Source organism: Garra rufa, chromosome 9 (assembly GCF_049309525.1).
Source record: "Garra rufa chromosome 9, GarRuf1.0, whole genome shotgun sequence".
In the NCBI taxonomy this organism is placed as follows: domain Eukaryota; kingdom Metazoa; phylum Chordata; class Actinopteri; order Cypriniformes; family Cyprinidae; genus Garra; species Garra rufa.
In genome coordinates, this window is record NC_133369.1 from 6,870,796 (window position 1) to 6,887,996 (window position 17,201).

Sequence of the window (17,201 nt, forward strand, 5' to 3'; positions counted from 1 at the left end):
ATTGCCACGATGCAAAAAATCTAGGTCCTAAAATGGTTGTCATTCATCATAATATAAATATAATTTCTAATTAATATTCAGGACATGTTCGTGACAGAATTCATGACATGAATGAAATCGTAATGTTTTGCCATTTCATGCTGCAATATTACCATCTGTTATTATGATGTAATCACATATGGCGTGAATCATACCTCAAATCAAGAGTCTCGGTTCGTGGTGATGGAGGATTGTTCATAAGAAGATGGATTGCTGGTGTTTGAGTGGCAGATTGTAATTGCTCTACAGATGTCTGCGTGCTCACAAACCCTATCATTCCACTGCAGGCAAACGAGCTGCTGAAAGCCGAATAAACATGGAGTCACAAACAGGCTAATTAGCACAGTCATTTTCAGACTGCCTAATTTCCTATTGATGATAATAGCGGTAATTAAGAGGGTTTGATTCTTTAATGCAATTTAATCACCACTAGATGAGGGGCCTCTTGAGGCTTAGCACAAACAAACCCCCTAAAAATACATCATTGATCCACTTAGACGTTGTCCTCCTGACAGTCCTTTGTGAAAACAACAGCAGTGGGTTTTTTGTTATAGACAAATTGAGGCTTAGCTATTATTTATATTACATTTTCCACTCGCCTTTTACCACTTCAAAGAGCACAAAGTTGTGTTTTAGTCTACATGGCGTAGGTTGCAAAAGTGCAATTTGATGAAGTGTCAGATTTTAGGATTTTCAAACACTCCAGTCATTTTTCAATGTTCAGAATGGTGTACAAAAAGCATTTTTACTCTGTTTTATATCTGGAATCCCTTTTCCACAATGGATTGAAAATCAAAATAATAAAATGAGGTACTTGCGACTGTTTATCTAATAATTCAGACTTTATTCTCATAATTCTGAGTTTGTATCTTACAATTCAGACTTTTTTTTCTTACAATATTCTCAGAATTGCAAGATTTAAATTTCGATTTGAATTTCAACTTTTTCCTTTCCTTTTCTTTTGAATTATAGACTTTTCCCCTCAGAATTCTGGGTTAAAATTCCACAATTCCATTTGTGTGTGTCATAATTTTGGCTTTACATCTTGTAATTCTGTTTTTTGTTGTTGTTGTTGTTTCCCTCACAAAAAAAAAAAAGAACTTCAAGATTTAAACTTATAATTCTAAAAGAATTACTTAGAATTTTACACTTTTTAAACTTAGAAAATTTTAGAATTCTAGACTTTTTTCTCTCTCAGAATTCTGGGTTTAAATCTTGCAATTCAGTTTTTTTTTTTTTTTTTTTTTTAAATTAAGATTTAAACTTGTAATTCTGCAAAAATCAGAATTGCGAAGTATAAACATAGAAATGTTAGAATTCTAGACATTTCCCCTCAGGGTTTAAACCTCTCAATTCCTTTGTGTGTGTGTGCGTGCGTGCGTGCGTGCGTGCGTGCGTGCGTGCGTGTGTGTCATAGTTCTGGGTTTTTGTCTTGTAATTCAGTTTTTGTTGTTGTTGTTTCTGCCACAAAAAAAAGTCAGATTCCAAGATTTAACTTGTAATTCTGAAAAAAAATCTGAATTCTTAGAATTCTAGACACTTCCCCTCAGAATCCTGGGTTTAAATCTCGCAATTCTGTTGTGTGTGTGTGTGTGTGTGTCAGAATACTAGGTTTATGTCTTGTAATTCAGGGGTTTTTTTCTGCCACAAAAAAAAGTCAGATTGCAAGATTTAACTTGAAAAAAAAATCTGAATTGTGAAGTATAAAATTCTGTTTTTATTAGAATTGCAAGGTGTAAACTTAAAGTTCTTAGAGTTCTTCTTAAATTTTAGAATTCTAGATTTTTTCCCTCTGAATTCTGGGTTTACATTTTGCAATTCCATTTGTGTGTGTGTGTGTGTCATAATTGTCTTGTAATTCAGTTTTTGTTGTTGTTTCTGCCACAAAAAAAGAATTGCATGATTTAAACTTAAATCTCAACTCCATTTGTGTGTGTTTGTGTGTCATCATTCTGGTTTTACATCTTGCAATTCTTTTGTGTTGTTGTTCTCCACCACAAAATAAAAAAAATAAATCAGAATTGCAAGGTATGAACTTGGAAAACTGTCAAATTCTAGACTTTTTCCCCTCAGAATTCTGGGTTTACATCTCACATTTTTATTTGTGTGTGTGTGTGTGTGTGTGTGTGTGTGTGTGTGTGTGTGTGTGTGTGTGTGTGTGTGTGTGTGTGTGTGTGTGTGTGTACCTGGTATTCACCACTTTGTGGGGACCAGATGTCCCCACAAGGATAGTAATACCAGTAGATTTTGACCTTGTGGGAACATTTCTTAGGTCCCCATGAGGAAACAGGCTTATAAATAATGCACAATGAGTTTTTTTGACGAAGTAAAGGTGTGCACAATCTCCTTTGGCTGCTACAATGAACAAATTAGACTTGGCTTTTCATATAAAAGAGGAACAGAAAACCGAAAACTCGAATGGTTCCTTTGCAAGAAGGACATTTTTGCTGTTTTGCCAACTGGATACGGCAAGAGTTTAATCTATCAGTTCACGAGTTCACGCTTACATATAATTAGCCGGAGAATAGTAGTGCATGTTTGGCGTGCTGTCCGGTGAAGGGCTCCGAGCTCGGGAGTGGCCCGAACCCAGAGTACCCCCCAATAGGAGTAGTGAGAACTCGGAGTGATGAGATGGGGTGGTGGAGGGTTACTGATAAACCATCGAATGAATTGAGGTGAGTCAGCTGTATTTAAACCTATGGCGCTGATTGACTTGTGATGTTTACGCTAAGTATCTGACGTGCTTCTCCCGAACTTTGTTAATGAAACATCATTTAGCTCTGCTGGTAGCTAAGCGTGTGTTGTTGTGATTGGTCGTGGCGTTATCCAAATTTTGTGCAGTGAGAGTTTCAAATGCATGCTTGGTGCCGCCCCTCGAGTTAGGCAGTTTTCATTGCTCGATCTCAGACCCTTAATCTTAATAGATTAGGGTCTGGATTTTTCCAGGCTAAGCTTTTGTGACATATTTTGGAAATTGATTTGATTGTGAAAAATTGGTGTTATACTATATACCATAAAGTAATTGTGTGGTTAGACATGGGGTTGAAAATAAGAGATTCTGAGGTGGAGTTGCTACATGTTGATAAATGATTACGATGACAATCATATCTATCCTGTGGAATAAGGTTCAGTATAATGCCCAGCAAGATTAGTAATATGTATGCAAAACAAAAATGGTGACTTTGACTTGATTTATATGCAGTTGTTGTATGTTTACGTGGCTTCAGAGGCATTTGATGTGACCCAAAACAAAATCAAAATTCACATCCTTTCTCAGACTTGCATTTCATTTTGAATATCTTGTCTAGACCTACTCACAGTAAATCATAAATCTTGTTTTTTTGCCCAGGTCTGGGGCAGGCAGAGCTTATGCAGGTTTTCCTGCCCTGAGCCACTTTGTGTCACGCACAGCGTCAGGCTGAGAGAAAACGCACAATCACACAGACAGCGATGTTAAAGCTCAGAGCCCAGACCTTTGATGCGCCTCACAGTAACTGACAACTGCTGCTGTCGTTCAGGTTTATCTCTCGCTCTGACAGCTTTGAGGAGCTGGCTGTTTTTTAGGATACTTAAACAGACGATGTAGTGAATAAAGAGCAGGAAATAAATGTCAAGAGCATGTGCACTGCTACTCTGTCACAACAGACACTACAAGTAGGAGGAGCATTTGTAACACTTAATTATTCATACAAGGCTTTCACACACTATTCGAAAGATAGACTTGTTATTTTAGCATGAAATAGCATAAACAGAAATTATAAATGCTGCCTTGGCTAACTAAAATAAAAAAGCTTATGTTGAAGAATTGAAACTGAAATAAAAATAAATTGAAATAATTGAAAATGGAAATATTCAACAGAGACTTGATGTTTTAGCAGCAATGTTGCATTTTTATTAAATTTAATTTGGACTCAAGCAGCCTTAAAATGAGCAAGTGTTTTTATTCTGAACTAAAAATAAAAAATAAAAAAACAACAACTAATAAACACATGACTTAAAACCTAAACTAAATTTTTTAATAAAACAGAGATTTGATATTTTAGCAGCAGTAAGATGAGATGTTGCATTTTTATTAAATTAAACTTCATTTGGACTGATGCAATTTAAATGATTAAGTGTTTTTATTTGTAACTAAAACAGAGCTAATTTTCAGTAATTAAAAAGATGGAAATAAAATATAAATATTAGATGAAAAACTAAAAATGATACAATAAATAGGCTTATGTTAAAAATGAAGAAAAATTATAATTAAAACTAATAAAAGAAAAACTAATAAACACAACTCAAAACCTAAAATAAATTTAAATTAAAGCTGAAATTCTAAAAAAATAAAATCTAATTAATTTGAGCTTATGTTAAATTAAAACTGAAATAAAAAAATTGAAAATGGAAATATTCAACAATATTAAAATATTATTGGAAATATATTAAAAAAAAACTATTGACTGAAAACAATTGACTAAAAACCTAAACTAAAATGAAAACTGAAATTATAAAAATAAAAGCTAATTGCTTTAAGCTTATGTTGAAGAATTAAAACTGAAATAAAAAAAAAGTTAAATGGAAATATTCAACAGACTTCAGCAGATTTCAGCAGCAGCAAGACGAGATGTTGCATTTTTATTAAATTAAACTTAATTTGGACTGATGCAGTTTTAAAATAAGCGAGTGTTTTTATTTTTAACTGAAAATAAAAGCAAAATTTTGGTAATTAAAATAAAGTGAAAATAAATTATAAATAAGAAAAATATTTATATAAAAAACTAGGCATGATAAATGCTGTCTTGGCTAGCTAAAATAAATAAGCTTATGTTGAAGAACAAAAAAAATAATTAACAGGTTAAAGCCCTAAACACTAAACTAAAATAAAAATGAAAACATAAACTTAAAGCAATTGGATTTTATTTTTGTAATGTAAGTCTTAAAACTGAAAAAAAATAAAAAAAATAAAATCAAACCAGATGTTTAGTCAATTAAATTTCATTTGTACTAATGCAGCTTTAAAATGAGAAGGTTGTTTTGAATTATATAAATATGGAAAATATTTATATGAAAAATTAAATATGTCTAAAATAAATAAGCTTATGTTGAAGAATGAAAAACCGGAATAGAAAAGAAATTAAAACTAAAATTAAATATGTTATTAAATATTAAAATAAATAAATAAATAAATAAATAAAGACATGACTAAAAATGTAAACTAAAATTAAAAATGAAAAAAGAATTTATATTTATATATAATAATATTATATAAATAATACTAAAACAACACAGGAAAGAGCATATGCATTAACTGGTTGCGCTTGAAAAAATATTTTCATCTGAGTTTAAGATGCTGCATTAATTATACCTTCATTGTCAAATATTACTGCTGATGTGGCACAGGGTCTGAATATTTTGTGAGCTGTACTTGCATGACTCGTTTCCGAGATCTGGTTGTTTTATTCCATCCGCCCTGCTTTGTCAGGTCAGAAATGTTGTACTTTAAAGGAATATCCTATTAGAAGTGATTAACAATGCGCATACAGCGTCATAATAGTATTTCCAGAAACTCTAATGAGCTACTTCAGCGAAACCTTCAAGGAAATGTGATCCCTCACTTCACGCCGCTAGTTATGACTGTTAATCCTAATTGAAAAATAATGACAACTTAGAAGAGGGCAAGGGAACGATGCTTTTTCTTCCTCATGGTTAAATGTATGAGCTGGTTTTATTAATGACACTCTTGGAACATTACCAAGCCTTATTTCTGTCTAATCCTTTCTGTTCGCAACAATAACACATTTAGTTTTAATTTTTAATGAGTCATTTCCTTATGTGATATTGCACTCTTAACCAGTTGTAGCAGGTTAGGCATTAAATAGTTGAGCCAGTGCCTGTTTCGAAATGTCGCTAATGCGCTGTCAGAAATTTACCCAATCTCCAGGAGAGCCCTGCACACCCAAACCGGATTTGTTTCTCTGGTAGGATTTACCGCTTCTGTTATTGGTATTACAAATGAATCAGCCTTACATATCTGTTGCTTTATTATATTGTGGCAGATTTGCAACCCTCATGAAACATGGAGCACATGGCAACCGGCATCCCAGCGCGCCGGAGCCCAGAGGATTTGATCAAAGATCAGATTACCCAATGTCCCTCTGCTGGACTGCTGCATCCCTGTTTATCTTTATCCAGGGGAATTCATCCGAGCCGGAGCGGTGCTTAAAATACAGGAGCAGATTAAAGCTAACCCCAGAACTTAAATTGAGGAGCTGTAACAGTGATAAAAGAAGAGTATTACCCAGTGACTGACTACTGTAACAGGATGTGAGGTCTTATCTGCCTCGTCTGGCTGCTACATAATGCAACCGTGGAGCAGGGAAAATACGATTGGAAAAAAGAGGCATTGTTGTGATACAGATGCTGCTGAGCTTTGCTCTGCAAGGATTCTGATGTAATCCATTGCGGAGTTGGGTTGGGCAATATAGCTAAAACCAATAATCCTAAAACCAGTATAGCTTTAAACAATGTATCTTGATGTTTTTCAGTGTTTGATGATATGCATCTCAATATTTACAGTATGCTTTTGAAATGGCTTAAAGAGAAAGTTCACCCCTAAATGAACACCATTAACAAGGTGTTTTAATAAAATGCCTGTTTTTTTAAATGTTATTATTTTTTTCATCTGTCCATACAATGATAGTCATGTTGGACCCCAACATGGTTCAGAATGTTGTCTTCGGTAGTAAAAAGAAATATATACATGCTTGTAATTACATGAGGGTGAGTAAATTATTTTGGGGGGAACTATTAAATATTGCATGAACTGCAAAAAAAAAAAAATCATCCAGAGTTGCCAGGTGTGCGAAACAAAACTAGCCCAATCGTGCTTTTTTCCACAGGGTAAAAGTAGCCCAGACTCGGCAGCACTGATACCTTAATATTTACCTTAATGTTTTTGTTTTGACTTCCAATACAAATATCTAAACATCCTTAAATCAAGATTTTCAAGGTCTTGTTTTCTGAGAAATTGAACAAAAGTATGCTTGAAACAAGAACAAATATCTGTCACTAGGGTATTAAAACCTGTATGTGTTTTTACTAAAACAATTTCAGTGTTTCGGTCATAAAAAGGTCTTAAGTCAGAGCAGAGAGTCTTACATTCATAAAACCATAGCATTAAATATTGCATGCACTGCAAAAAAATAAATAAAACATTTTGGGTTGCCAGGTGTGCCAAACAAAACTAGCCCAATCATGCTTTTTTTCAACAGGTTAAAGTAGCCCAGACTTGGCAACATTGATACCTTACTATTTTTGTTTTGTCTTCCAGTACAAATATCTAAACATTCTTAAATCATGATTTTCAAGGTCTTGTTTTCTGAGAAATTTAACAAAAGTATGCTTGAAACAAGAACAAATATCTGTCAATAGGGTATTAAAACCTGTATGTGTTTTTACTAAAACAATTTCAGTGTTTCGGTCATAAAAAGGTCTTAAGTCAGAGCAGAGAGTCTTACATTCATAAAACCATAGCATTAAATATTGCATGCACTGCAAAAAAATAAATAAATAAAACATTTTAGGTTGCCAGGTGTGCCAAACAAAACTAGCCCAATCATGCTTTTTTCAACAGGTTAAAGTAGCCCAGACTTGGCAACACTGATACCTTACTATTTTTGTTTTGTCTTCCAATACAAATATCTAAACATTCTTAAATCATGATTTTCAAGGTCTTGTTTTCTGAGAAATTGAACAAAAGTATGCTTGAAACAAGAACAAATATCTGTCAATAGGGTATTAAAACCTGTATGTGTTTTTACTAAAACAATTTCAGTGTTTCGGTCATAAAAAGGTCTTAAGTCAGAGCAGAGAGTCTTACATTCATAAAACCATAGCATTAAATATTGCATGCACTGCAAAAAAATAAATAAATAAAACATTTTGGGTTGGCAGGTGTGCCAAACAAAACTAGCCCAATCATGCTTTTTTCAACAGGTTAAAGTAGCCCAGACTTGGCAACACTGATACCTTACTATTTTTGTTTTGTCTTCCAATACAAATATCTAAACATTCTTAAATCATGATTTTCAAGGTCTTGTTTTCTGAGAAATTGAACAAAAGTATGCTTGAAACAAGAACAAATATCTGTCAATAGGGTATTAAAACCTGTATGTGTTTTTACTAAAACAATTTCAGTGTTTCGGTCATAAAAAGGTCTTAAGTCAGAGCAGAGAGTCTTACATTCATAAAACCATAGCATTAAATATTGCATGCACTGCAAAAAAATAAATAAATAAAACATTTTAGGTTGCCAGGTGTGCCAAACAAAACTAGCCCAATCATGCTTTTTTCAACAGGTTAAAGTAGCCCAGACTTGGCAACACTGATACCTTACTATTTTTGTTTTGTCTTCCAATACAAATATCTAAACATTCTTAAATCATGATTTTCAAGGTCTTGTTTTCTGAGAAATTGAACAAAAGTATGCTTGAAACAAGAACAAATATCTGTCAATAGGGTATTAAAACCTGTATGTGTTTTTACTAAAACAATTTCAGTGTTTCGGTCATAAAAAGGTCTTAAGTCAGAGCAGAGAGTCTTACATTCATAAAACCATAGCATTAAATATTGCATGCACTGCAAAAAAATAAATAAATAAAACATTTTGGGTTGGCAGGTGTGCCAAACAAAACTAGCCCAATCATGCTTTTTTCAACAGGTTAAAGTAGCCCAGACTTGGCAACACTGATACCTTACTATTTTTGTTTTGTCTTCCAATACAAATATCTAAACATTCTTAAATCATGATTTTCAAGGTCTTGTTTTCTGAGAAATTGAACAAAAGTATGCTTGAAACAAGAACAAATATCTGTCAATAGGGTATTAAAACCTGTATGTGTTTTTACTAAAACAATTTCAGTGTTTCGGTCATAAAAAGGTCTTAAGTCAGAGCAGAGAGTCTTACATTCATAAAACCATAGCATTAAATATTGCATGCACTGCAAAAAAATAAATAAATAAAACATTTTAGGTTGCCAGGTGTGCCAAACAAAACTAGCCCAATCATGCTTTTTTCAACAGGTTAAAGTAGCCCAGACTTGGCAACACTGATACCTTACTATTTTTGTTTTGTCTTCCAATACAAATATCTAAACATTCTTAAATCATGATTTTCAAGGTCTTGTTTTCTGAGAAATTGAACAAAAGTATGCTTGAAACAAGAACAAATATCTGTCAATAGGGTATTAAAACCTGTATGTGTTTTTACTAAAACAATTTCAGTGTTTCGGTCATAAAAAGGTCTTAAGTCAGAGCAGAGAGTCTTACATTCATAAAACCATAGCATTAAATATTGCATGCACTGCAAAAAAATAAATAAATAAAACATTTTGGGTTGGCAGGTGTGCCAAACAAAACTAGCCCAATCATGCTTTTTTCAACAGGTTAAAGTAGCCCAGACTTGGCAACACTGATACCTTACTATTTTTGTTTTGTCTTCCAATACAAATATCTAAACATTCTTAAATCATGATTTTCAAGGTCTTGTTTTCTGAGAAATTGAACAAAAGTATGCTTGAAACAAGAACAAATATCTGTCAATAGGGTATTAAAACCTCTATGTATTTTTACTAAATCATTTTCAGTGTTTCGGTCATAAAAAGGTCTTAAGAAGTCCTAAAAAGGTCTTAAATCAGAACTGTCTTATATTGCGAAGCGAAACCAGCTCAATTGCTATTCAAAACTAGCCCATAACTTCCCTAAATCAAGATATATGTACTTGATATGCAAATTAAAGTCTTGTTTTCTGAGAAAATTGAACAAAAGTAAATTAGTTTATGCTTGAAACAAGAACAAATATCTGTCAGTAGGGTGTTAAAGCCTGTTTTCCTTTTAAATTAAGTAGATTTATTTTCTGAGCCTATGTTTTAATCATAATCTCACATAATTTGGACCAACCGACTTCTTATCTCTGCTTTTCAGGTAAATCTTGATTTAAATATCTTGCACTGGAAAACAAGTAATGAAAAAATACTAATGAAGAATGTCATTTTTTGTAGCGTGATCAGAAGGCATAGTAAACAAACTATTTCTATATTCTAGTGGTTGGGAGCAAATGTATTCAAGCCTGGGGATCTTTTTGAAAATGTATTTTCAAGCTTTTGTGTTGCTAATGCAAGACATTTACCTTTTATTCCTTGCCATTTCTTTACTTGGTCTTAAAGTCTTATTCTAATACATGAGTAAATGCCATGTGGAGATTCAATCTGAGAGTTGATTTGATGCACTGAAGTGGACAATTTGAATTGATTTACGAAAATGACTCCAATCTTATGCTGTTTTTCTAGTTTTCTGTGATGCGGTGTGAATTTCAGTGCTGATTATTTTGTAAAACAGTGAATGTAATGCTTTACAAAGAAGTTGTTATTCAAGAATGGGGCAGTTAAAAACCATATTGAATGAACTGTGCAACAGCACTATTACTCGTATGAAAAGGTAGAGTTTTGCAAAAATCCTACAGGCACAAGCACAGCAGTAATGGCCTGTTTCATTTGAAGGGTCAGAGAGGAAGAGCAGAAAATGGAGTGAAAACCTTGACTAAAATAGTGTAAAATAAAATGCTGCAAAATTCTAGAAAACATCCATTAGAAGACCTCTTTTGGCCCCGATAGCAGGGAAATGTGAAGTGAAAGTGTTTGAATTCATGTGTGCTCAGATGACCTGCAGTAGTTAAGCCTGATAATGAATCTCGTTTAGATGATTGGGTCTTTGGTGAAAGTGCGACACAGGGCTTTCCTTATCCACCTGCTTCCTGTGATCAAAACACATGTGCGTCACACTGTTCTGCGATGAGTGTTCTGGTGTTCATTGTGTCTGTTTGATGTTTCAGATGTCCTGAAGCCCCTCGGCCAGAGTCAGTGCGGCCTTGTCTGCTGCCCTGCAAAAGAGACTGTATAGTGACTCCCTTCAGTGAATGGACTGAGTGTCCCACTTCCTGTGAAGCAGGTACACCACATCTGTTCATCCATCCATTGTTTGTTTGTTTGTTTGTTTGTTTGTTTGTTTGTTTGTTTGTTCTTTCATTAGTTTTTTTCTGTCTGTCATTCTGTCTATACATTCTATCATTCTGTCTGTCTGTTCGTTCATTCTATCGTTTCGTCTATCCATCGTTCTATCATTTTGTGTTCTATTGTTATTTCTGTCTGTCTGTCTGTCATTTGTTTGGTTGTTCATTTGTTTGTCCATTCTGTCTATCGTTCTGTCTATCCATCGTTCTATCATTTTGTGTTCTATTGTTATTTCTGTCTGTCTGTCTGTCTGTCTGTCATTTGTTTGGTTGTTCTTTTGTTTGTCCATTCTGTCTATCGTTCTGTATATCCATCATTCTATCATTCTGTCTGTTGTTTCTTTGTTTGTTCGTTCATTCTATCGTTTTGTCTATGCATCGTTCTATCATTCTGTTACCTGTCTGTCGGTCTGTCTGTCTGTCTGTCTATTGTTCTATCTATCTATCATTCTATCTTTCTGTCTATCTTTCGTTCTATCTATCGTATGTTTGTTTGTTTGTTTGTTTGTTTGTTTGTTTGTTTGTTCTATCGTATGTTTGTTTGTTTGTTTGTTCATTCTATCGATTTGTCTATCCATCGTTCTATCATTCTGTGTTCTATTGTTATTTCTGCCTGTTCGCACATTTGTCTGTATGTCTTGTCTTCATTCTATCATTTTGTCTATCCATCGTTCTATCATTCTGTAACCTTTCTGTCTGTCATTTGTGTTCTGTCTGTCTGTCCGTCCGTCCGTCCGTCCGTCCGTCCGTCCGTCTATTGTTCTATCTATCGATCTATCTATCTATTGTTTGTTCGTTCTATAGTTTTGTCTATCCATCATTCTGTTATCTGTCTGTCATTTGTGTTCGTTCATTCTATCGTTGCTGGAGTCCGTTTTGTCTATCCATCATTCTATCGTTCATTTGTCTGTATGTCTTGTCTTGTCTTGTCTTGTCTGTCTGTCTGTCTGTTTGTTGGTCTGTTTGTCATTTGTTTATTCGTTCATTCTATCATTTGTCTATTCATCGTTCCATCATTCTGTTATCTATCTGTCTGTCTGTCTGTCTGTCTGTCTGTCTGTCCATCCGTCTGTCTGTCTGTCTGTTTATCTGTCTGTCTGTCTGTCTGTCGTTTGTGTTCGTTCATTCTATCGTTCTGTCTATCCATCATACTATCGTTTTGTGTTCTATTGTTATTTCTGTCTGTCTGACATTTGTTCACTCGTTTGTTCGGTTGCTCATTTGTTTGTTCTTCTTGTTTGCTCATATCTATCGTATGTTTGTTTGTTCGTTCTATCGTTTTGTCTATTCATCATTCTATCATTCTGTTATCTGTGTGTCGTTTGTGTTCAGTCATTCTATCGTTTTGTCTATTCATCGTTCTATCATTCTGTGTTCTATTGTTATTTCTGCCTGTTCACTCATTTGTCTGTATGTCTTGTCTTCATTCTATCATTTTGTCTATCCATCGTTCTATCATTCTGTTACCTGTCTGTCTGTCATTTGTGTTCTATCTGTCTGTCCGTCCGTCCGTCTATTGTTCTATCTATTGATCTATCTATCTATTGTTTGTTCGTTCTATAGTTTTGTCTATCCATCATTCTGTTATCTGTCTGTCATTTGTGTTCGTTCATTCTATCGTTGCTGGAGTCCGTTTTGTCTATCCATCGTTCTATCGTTCATTTGTCTGTATGTCTTGTCTTGTCTTGTCTGTCTGTCTGTCTGTCTGTTTGTTGGTCTGTTTGTCATTTGTTTATTCGTTCATTCTATCATTTGTCTATTCATCGTTCTATCATTCTGTTATCTATCTGTGTCTGTCTGTTTATCTGTCTGTCTGTCTGTTTGTCGTTTGTGTTCGTTCATTCTATCGTTCTGTCTATCCATCATTCTATCGTTTTGTGTTCTATTGTTATTTCTGTCTGTCTGTCTGACATTTGTTCACTCGTTTGTTCGGTTGCTCATTTGTTTGTTCTTCTTGTTTGCTCATATCTATCGTATGTTTGTTTGTTCGTTCTATCGTTTTGTCTATTCATAATTCTATCATTCTGTTATCTGTGTGTCGTTTGTGTTCAGTCATTCTATCGTTTTGTCTATTCATCGTTCTATCGTTCTGTGTTCTATTGTTATTTCTGCCTGTTCGCTCATTTGTCATAATGTATGTATTGTCTTGTCTAGGGATGCACCGAATATTCGGCCACATCCATAAGATGATGTGTTATAAAAAATGTAACAATTTAAACAAAGGCAGTAAAATATGTTATTTAAGTAATATAATACTTGATTGATAATAATTGTCTAAATTAATGTAACTGATTTATTCTTTGAAACTTTAATATTAATTTATACAATTGCAATGCCTTGATTTTAGTAAGATTAGTACACTGTCATAGCCATAAATGCAATGGTACTAATAATTGGCTTAATTCTTTCGGTGTTTCGGATTTCGGCCTTGGTTTCCTCGTTTTCGGTTTCGGCCAAGAATTTTCATTTCGGTGCATCCCTAGTCTTGTCTTGTCTGTCTGTCTGTCTGTCTGTCGTTTGTGTTCGTTCATTCTATCATTCTGTCCGTCTGTCCGTCATTCATTCTCACTCTTGTTTGTTTGTTAATTCTGTCTATCGTTCTGTTTATCCATCATTCTATCATGCTGTTATCTATCTATCTGTCTGTCTGTCTGTCTGTCTGTCTGTCTGTCTGTCTGTCTGTCATTTGTTGTCTATCTATCTGTCGTTACGTCATTCTCTTCCATCCATCCCAAGTATTCATTAACAACAGTAACCATGACTGCAGCAGCAGAAATAAAGTATCATGCACTACACAATGCAATATAATTCAGCATGATATGAACTGAGCTTTTGAAATGACAGATGCAAATGGGCAGAAGAATAAACAGTTTCGCTATCGAGTGATCATCCAAATGCCAGCTAATGGAGGACAGGAATGTCCAGACGTCCTTTATGAAGAGAAAGACTGTGCGTCTCCATCTGTCTGTCCTGGTTACAGGTACACCTTCGCCTACAAGCACTGCCTCTACGCTGCATTTCACATTTATTGACATTCACTATAGATTTTTGCTAAAACTGACCTTCTGAAGTATAAACAAATAAATAAAGATATGTACACTTATAGGAATAGTTTATTCCGAAATGAAGTTTCTGTCAAAACCTGTATGCAGCTTTTTCTCCCTCAGTAGTGAAATGGTTAATCCAGATGAAAACGAAGTAAAAAATGATATCAGATTGTGGGCAGCTTAACTCAAATGAGTTCATTTTCCATATCAGTTTCCTGATATTTTTTTTTTCCAGTGAAGGCAGGTAATTAGGATTTCCAGTGCACTAACTGATCAACCTCTCCCAGTAATTATAGTGATATTGCTTTGAAATTCCAGGTGGAAAACGCACAAGTGGCGTAAATGTCAGCTGGTCCCATGGAGCATCCGCAGAGACAGTAAAGGAGCTCAGGAGAACTGTGGAGCTGGAGTCCAAACAAGAGGTAAGGCAGCTATCATGTGCATACATGAATTTCCTGACCTTTGACCTATTCCTTGCATTCTAACGTACACTTAACATACAGTATTCCTGCACAACAACCTGTGTCTTATTCACTAACCACCCGTAATCGAGAATTACAGCATGCAAAATGCATTCAACACAGATTTTGTGCATATTTGCATAATTCCTTTAATCGGATGCTAAAGTAACTTGGGCAGAGTGAGCGAAATGTATTCATTGTGTTTCTGTAGCTGTGAAATCTTATTCAATAACCATACATTTGTATATTATCTGATATGAGATCTTGTCTTGAATCTGTGAATTGCTTTTTCTCATTTGCATTCTGCTTTATGCCTCAGAGTCTGTCGCTTGCAAAACTCTGTTGTTATTTGCGGTTTTCCAGGTGAAGTTGGTGAATTGTTTTTTCACAGTTGTTTTAGCAGCCTTTTTGTTCATGTTTCCAGTTATTTTAGACATTCCTGTCACTCGTGAGGCAGTGGAAGACTTTATTATGTTTTATCCTGGTATAAATATTGGTCTGACAGGGTCTTCCATCAAACTAGACTTCACATTTGCCCTTCAGTGCATGTCAGGAGCAGAAGCAATCCTTCAAACTCTTGATCTGATTGCTCTTGACAGAATGGAAGGGCGTTTTTGTGTTGGCGTCATCACTCTATTGAACTCTATAGTGGCCTAAAATGTGACCTAATGTTTCCTGTTTACTGTCCTCACGTCATTTCCAACGTGACTGTGCGTCTTAATAGATCATGCAGCCTCACCTGAATGACAACAGCTTTACAGACCTGTCTTTACAATTGTAGACTGTTTATTCATAGTTTAAACCTAGTAATTTTGACAAGCATTGGTGCATATATTAGCTTTTTATTATTTAAAAAGCATTTCGTAATAATTTTATTTTATTTAATTTTATTGTATATACCTATCATTCTTAATATACTATTTAAACCAGTCATTTATAATATACTATTTAATCCTTTTTTAAAAATGAAATGCGTTTAAAATCTGATAATGTATGTGCTAGAAGTAATTAGAAGTTAAGCAATAATGTTATTTATTTTTATTTTAAATTTTTTTACATAAGTGTGATTAATGATTTACAATTGTATTTATTTGATATAAATTAAATGTAATGCTTATCAGCTATTAGTATTATAATATTCAAAAATTCTATATTGGTGATTTTAATGTATTTTTCCATTTATGTAAAATAATCTTAATGATCAACTTTGCACAGTTAAGGAAAATGTGGAAAATGTTGATTAAAATTAAAAATATATATTCTATATATATGTTTATAATGTTATATTTATTAAATGTATTTTTTATCTATAGTGAACAGTTTTAAAATTATCATCTTAAATATTTAGTATGTTGCTAGTTAATATCTATTTTAACATTAATAAGCATAATTACATAGAAAATCCCTTTAAAATCTTTATATAATGGTTTAAAAAATCATATTTTATATATTTATTGTACAATATAATTATTAGTTTTTAAATTATACTATTTTTTTACTAGTTATACTATTAAATATTTTTAAATTAAATTATTTTTTTAAATGAGTATTTCTAAAAAGTTAGCATAATTCAAGCATGATTACACAGAAAACCCTGTGAAAATCTATTTTTTAATATTGTTTATTTATTTGTATTCAATTATTTAATTTTTTTTTAATTATTATTATTTTTATCATATGTTATATATTATACAATTATTATGTAATATGTTTATTATATATTTTAAATTCAACAGTTTTTAATTTTGGTCAGCTATATAATATTTCATAGCTAGATACTGTCATATTGGATAAAACTAAGCATTATTACACAGAAAAGCCCCCCAAAATGTCTGCAATCTTTTTATTATTATTATTTTTAAATAATAATAATAATAATAATCCAAAGCAACTGGGATAAAAAAAATCTAGTAAACTAAAATTTAAACTTTCTAAATAAATGAATAAAACCTTTAACTTAATATATTTTTCTTGTTGACAATGCAAGATTTCTGGTAAATAAAATATTCAGCTATATGCAACATTTCTCAGTTTAATGTTGTTTTACCTGTGCCAAAATAAGTAAACTACAAATTCAAAGAATAATGGGAGAAAATAAAACAAAACAAATAAAATAAATATTTTTTTAATTTAATATTTCTCATTTTAATGTAGTTAAACCTGATGTACTAAAATAACTAAGATAATAATAATCCAGAACAACTGGGGAGAAGAACAACTTGGATTATATGTAATGCATAATTTAAAGTGGTTTCTGATCAAAGTGAACAGCATGACTCTCGCGCTCTCTCTTTCTCTCTCTCTTGCGTGTGTCATTTCTATAAATAACCATCTTCTGTTCACCTGTGTGTCTGGTGCTGTGGCACATCCTCTCTGTAATCAGCGGGAGTCTCAGCGCTGTGTTTGTGTGTGTGATCTGCAGCTATCTCCTGTAGGCAGCTGGATGGTACAGTGGCTGATGTGGTTCAGTGTCTGAAGTTTGCCAGCAGCATGCCGGTTATGAGCCAGCCCTGCCAGCTACCGTGCCGAGACGACTGCCAGCTCACCAACTGGTCCAAGTTCTCTCCTTGCAGCTCGGACTGCGTGGGGGTCCGTACGCGGAGG

At 33.6% G+C, this 17,201-nt stretch overlaps 1 protein-coding gene across 1 annotated transcript in view; it reads left to right on the forward strand.

The window, feature by feature from the left end:
• The window catches only part of thsd7ab (thrombospondin, type I, domain containing 7Ab), a 96,969-nt gene that overhangs the window by 49,617 nt on the left and 30,151 nt on the right, over positions 1–17,201 (forward strand). Inside the window, exons 11-14 of the mRNA XM_073846982.1 lie at positions 10,913–11,028; positions 13,934–14,069; positions 14,455–14,558; positions 17,020–17,190. Of these exons, the coding sequence (XP_073703083.1) occupies positions 10,913–11,028; positions 13,934–14,069; positions 14,455–14,558; positions 17,020–17,190 (527 nt within the window). The remainder of the gene's footprint in view (positions 1–10,912; positions 11,029–13,933; positions 14,070–14,454; positions 14,559–17,019; positions 17,191–17,201) is intronic.